Consider the following 5,000-nt stretch of genomic DNA (forward strand, 5'->3'; position numbering starts at 1 on the left):
CAAGACACCAATAAAAAATAATGATATCATAAGCAAAACTTTATTAGTTGTTAATGTGTACATTTTGTTGTTTCTTTTACTTCTTCTGCCAAACATATTATCACAGGTATGTTAAAGGCACAAAAATCAGCCACTGGGACATTTTATTAAAGCATACATGCATGTGAATAAAGAAAAACCTACATAATTATTATAACCATACAAAAGTATAACATAAAAAATACATGGATAGAAACTGTACTTGTCCCAGAAATAATTAAATAAAAAGCTTGATAGTATTAAAGAAGGAAAGAAAAAAATGTAAATATATCCTATAGTCTGTATTATTTTTATTCTCCAACAATATTTGCTAATAAACATCTCACAGGATCAAGATGTATCATAGCACCACAAGCAAAAAGAATCACTTGATGCTTGCCAAGACCTGTGCTCTCCGACTAGTGTTCTGGAAGAGGGCTCTGATAAGTTGTTTTGCTTCATCTGGGGTGAATTCATGAGCTAGAGGACCTTTTCCATCAGACCAGCGGTCTAAGATGTCATGCAAGCTGGCTCCCAAGATAATGATGAGTTCGCAGAATTTCCCCCAGAGACGAACATGCCTTACAACATCTCCTGGGCTGGTTTTGGCTTCACCTTCAACCTTTAAATGACAGGAGAGATTAAAAATATTATTTGTCTAAGACTTTCACATTCATGTTTATTTTCATCCAAATTCAAACATTATATACAAGTAACAATGAAGGAAACAGATAGAAAATTTGGGTGTTGATAAGGAGAATATCACCATGTATGGTTTTTGTATAAGGTGGTGATGAATCACAGACAGAACACATAGATAATTAGTTGTGCAGAAAAGGAGAGGATTATTTTATGATAGTTAAAAGAAGAGGACATTGGTTGGATAATATATGTATGATTAAGGACTGGGATACAGGCAAAAAAGGTTATGAAATCAGGAAGGACAGGAAAGATGAAATAATATGGCCCAAACCTAAACTATAATTAAAAAGAAATGAAAAGACAAGGTGTAACCAGAAACAGAACTGGCTACAATAAAAAAATATGTATGAATCAGGACAAGAGAATAGATGTACACAAGTTAAATAAACTACAAGTATGTGGACGAAGAATGATGAATTCACTAAATAACTACTTTTTCTCACCTCAACAGGCTAAACCATGTGGTCGGCATGGTAAATATACACAAACCATAATGAATAACAAATTAAATTTAAAGGCAAACAATATATATACTCATTTCATATACAGCCTAATCATTATATCACAATTCAAACCAATGCAATGATCATGCTCTGACATTACCTGGAAGAGGGGAGGGATGTTGTCCTTCAGCAGGTTGAGGAGGTTGATGAGGGCCAGAGCCGAATCTGCAGATATGTCTTCCAAGCTTACCACTCTGGTAACCACTTCTTCTACCACAGATCCTACCAGTGTGCCTGTCAGAGAGATGTCATGTTTTGTTGCCTGCTTGTTACTTTATTTATTCAATCGATCACACCATATTGACAACACTGTGATACATGAGATGGGGATAACTTATTCCAACTTAAACTTTCTTGACAAAACAACTACCACATACTGATTAATTAATCAGTACAGGAAACCTCAAACATCATACTCATGGCTTTTGTGTAGACTGTGTGAGGAAGAACATGTTGCCACACACGGTGAAGTAACTGCAGCTGGTGCAAACACTGTCGCATACCTTGCTCTGCTTTGTTCACAGCACTGGTGTCACATCCAATCATATCTATGCCTGTTTAAAAATGTAGAATTAATAATAATGTAATAGCAATAATAGTACTAATAACATATAATAACATCAACAAAAACAATAATAACAAGAGTAATAATAATAATTTATATAAAAAGTATAACAAAAAAATGGTGTTAGCTTATTTAACTAAAAGGCTATACTTTTGATCCTAAATCTAACAAGGAGATTAATGGATGGAAAACTCTTTATTTCTGTCTAAGCAAAAGCCTGATATGTCCAAACAACAGGCTTGAATAAACCAAATATCAGGCATTTAATTTGTATTTTTGCATAGCACCAAAACACTAGAAAATAAATCAATCCAATAGCTAACTCTCCCTAGTCGCTACCACCCTATCCCTTCTCCTGGCCTATGTTACCCTGGACCAATTAATTTAACCCTAACACTGAAAACTAAGTGTAGCAGCATTACCCGATGGCAAGATACTTACATCAGACCTCTACGGACAAAGAAATATAGTATTCATCCTCATTCTCAGTCCTAGAGACATGATGCAAAAGCCTAATATAACCACTGTAAAAGAACGGAGGGGAACAATAACAGATGTAACAAATCCACACATAAACTTTATGATACTTTACAAGCATAATTACCTGCAGACTCTCTTAAGGTATCAATTACTGATCCACGATGCCCTTGCATTGCCTTCAAGAATGTGGATGTTGCCATTATTCTGAGCTGCTGAGCAAGGTCCACTGTAGTAATAGTATTGTCTCGAAGGGCTTGTGGAAGTCTATGCTTGTACTGATGTCCCAGCAATAGTGCATGATGAGCCAAGTACATGCTGTTGTTATGTATGACAGCTGAAAACACATAAGAAAAACCTAATTAATTTCAGGGAGATAATTCTTATGTAAGAAGCTGTTTAACAAAACTTTCCCCTACCAGTTAATATCATTTGTTTAATACCTTCTTGTATTAAAAGAAAGAAAATGAAAAAAGACATTGCATTATTTACACCCCCTTGTGGCTTTGAATGCCATAAGAAAGGAAAATGAAGAGGTATTACAAAACACAAATAGACATAAAATTTGATTTGACAAAACCAAATATCTATCAAATGAGTCAACAAGCAAACATAAAACAGTAGTAAAAATAATGAAGTTAAGCATTCAAACAATCATCTTTACATACTGAAAGGAAAATTCATTACTGGCACAATAGGTGTAACACAATAGCTCATACAACATGTAATAAAACAATAAATAATAAAAATAATAATTATTTGATTAATAAAACTCACCTGCCTGTTGTGGTAAGGTAGAGAGAGCATGTGAATGGGCAGTTGGTACGACCTGGCAGTAGAGCATCAAGATGTTGCGCACAGTATAGACCAACCTCCCTGCGTAGGGTGGAGCACTGGTACAAGCCTCTTCCATCGTCTCATATATCAGTTCCACAAGTTCACAGACAGAAGCACTGAAGATTATTTTACTAAGTTAATTATCTGGTAATGCCCTTATTCTTATGAGCTGAATTTTGTGTAAATTAACCATAATGGATTAAAGAATGTGACAGAATATTTCATAAATAAATATCAAAAAAGCAAAAATATCAGACCTCTCTTCCAACATCTTATGCATCTATTCACATACATCAACCTAAAAGGATACAATACCTGATCTGACATTTTGGAAGGTTGAATGTCTTAGCTGCAAGGAGTTTCTCCAGCCTCATACTGCTCTTCTCCAATTTCTTACCAGTCTCATCCTACAACAGAAATGTAATCAATTGAGCTACACTTTGCAATACTCCCTAAATATGCCTAATTCCTCTTTGTTTCATTACACAATTTTTTTCCTTTATAGATCTTGATAGATTGCCCTCTTTGGATTACTTGTTATGGAATGCTCCACATTAAAACCTCCTTTTATATTTATGCTTTTGGAAAAACACAGGTAAATTAGGAAAAAGAAGATCTATTTCTAAAACATACAATACCCATGCTAATAAAGCAAATGAATAATGATGATAAAAATAATGGCAATAATGGTGATGAGAATTTAAGTCTGTGATTACGAATTCTTTATTCACTCCAAGTAGAAATTGAGAAATTAACTGCATATATATATTTGAACTCAGCAAAATGTCCAGCTCTTATGTTGCATACCTCTCCTGTATGGAACTGCAGACCAAGATAAAGGTGGTATGTGCCACCTAAAGCTTTACCTATATGACACATCCAATCTGATGTTGTCATATAACACCTCTTTACCAATACAATAGTTCAGTCATTTCAAACTCTTTTTTACCTTAACGTCTTTATTCTTCGCAGAGTCACATTTAACACACTTATTTTTTATCATTAATTTCCAAAACTGGTAACTCCATCCCCCTCTTCTTTCTCTCTACCTTTGCAAGCTGCTACATTCTAATTTGTCCTTCTTGTCCAGATATTTATTTCCCTGTGACACATTTGATCTTACGATTAATTTCCTTTATCATATCCTTATGAATAATTCTATATGACATAAAAAATCATGTTGGTGAAATATTAATGATATTTAGTGCCTAGATAGACTGTACATATGCCTCAGTAAGTATTTTTATGTTAGTGGTTATTGTAATAGCAGTTCAATAGCAAAACATAATAACTGTTGAATAAAAGTACAAGTAATTGTAAGGACAATCAAATATGGTATTGTAGTCTCTTAAACCAATATAATCAAAGCCACAATGAAGATAATGCAACAAGAGTGAGACAATGTTAATCAAATGTAAAGACAAATTCCTTTCTGCAAATAAATATATATTATTGCACAGTATTAAATATATGTGGTAATATATGTGAATTTTATCAACAACTGCATAAAGGTGTACTACACCATATGCAAAATGGTTTCACTAGATGGTGACACTGAATGGAAGTATATGGGAAAAATAGTATGCAAACTGAAAAAACAAACAGCCCAAAATGAAACAAGCTCAGGAGAATCTCCATCTTCTGATAGCACTTGTCGTGGAATGTAGTTTGGGCCAGAAATCCCTCTTCCTGAAGATGAATGACTGGACATACCGTCTACTCAACAACAACAAATCCAATATCCAAGAACTATTTGCTCACACTATTGTTATTATTCTTATCTTTTTATATATGCATAGTTTTTAAACATGCTCAACTGAGAGAGAATATTTAATCTAGACAGTCAACAGAACATAGTAACTAGATTTTAACACAATAATTAAAATCATCACATAAAT

General features: G+C 33.8%; 1 protein-coding gene across 1 annotated transcript in view; it reads right to left on the minus strand.

Moving 5' to 3' along the window:
* Nucleotides 1-24: 24 nt before the first annotated feature.
* The window catches only part of Zw10 (Zeste-white 10 kinetochore protein), a 15,871-nt gene continuing 10,895 nt past the window's right edge, over nucleotides 25-5,000 (minus strand). Inside the window, exons 10-15 of the mRNA XM_086550991.1 lie at nucleotides 3,418-3,509; nucleotides 3,043-3,218; nucleotides 2,393-2,602; nucleotides 1,640-1,777; nucleotides 1,324-1,457; nucleotides 25-640 (exon numbers count right to left, since the gene is read on the minus strand). Coding sequence (XP_086407117.1) covers nucleotides 404-640; nucleotides 1,324-1,457; nucleotides 1,640-1,777; nucleotides 2,393-2,602; nucleotides 3,043-3,218; nucleotides 3,418-3,509 — 987 coding nt within the window. The 3' untranslated portion in view covers nucleotides 25-403. The remainder of the gene's footprint in view (nucleotides 641-1,323; nucleotides 1,458-1,639; nucleotides 1,778-2,392; nucleotides 2,603-3,042; nucleotides 3,219-3,417; nucleotides 3,510-5,000) is intronic.

Source organism: Penaeus japonicus, unplaced genomic scaffold (genome assembly GCF_977035675.1).
Source record: "Penaeus japonicus unplaced genomic scaffold, GWHDUDI00000001_assembly GWHDUDI00000024, whole genome shotgun sequence".
Classification (NCBI taxonomy): Eukaryota; Metazoa; Arthropoda; class Malacostraca; order Decapoda; family Penaeidae; genus Penaeus; species Penaeus japonicus.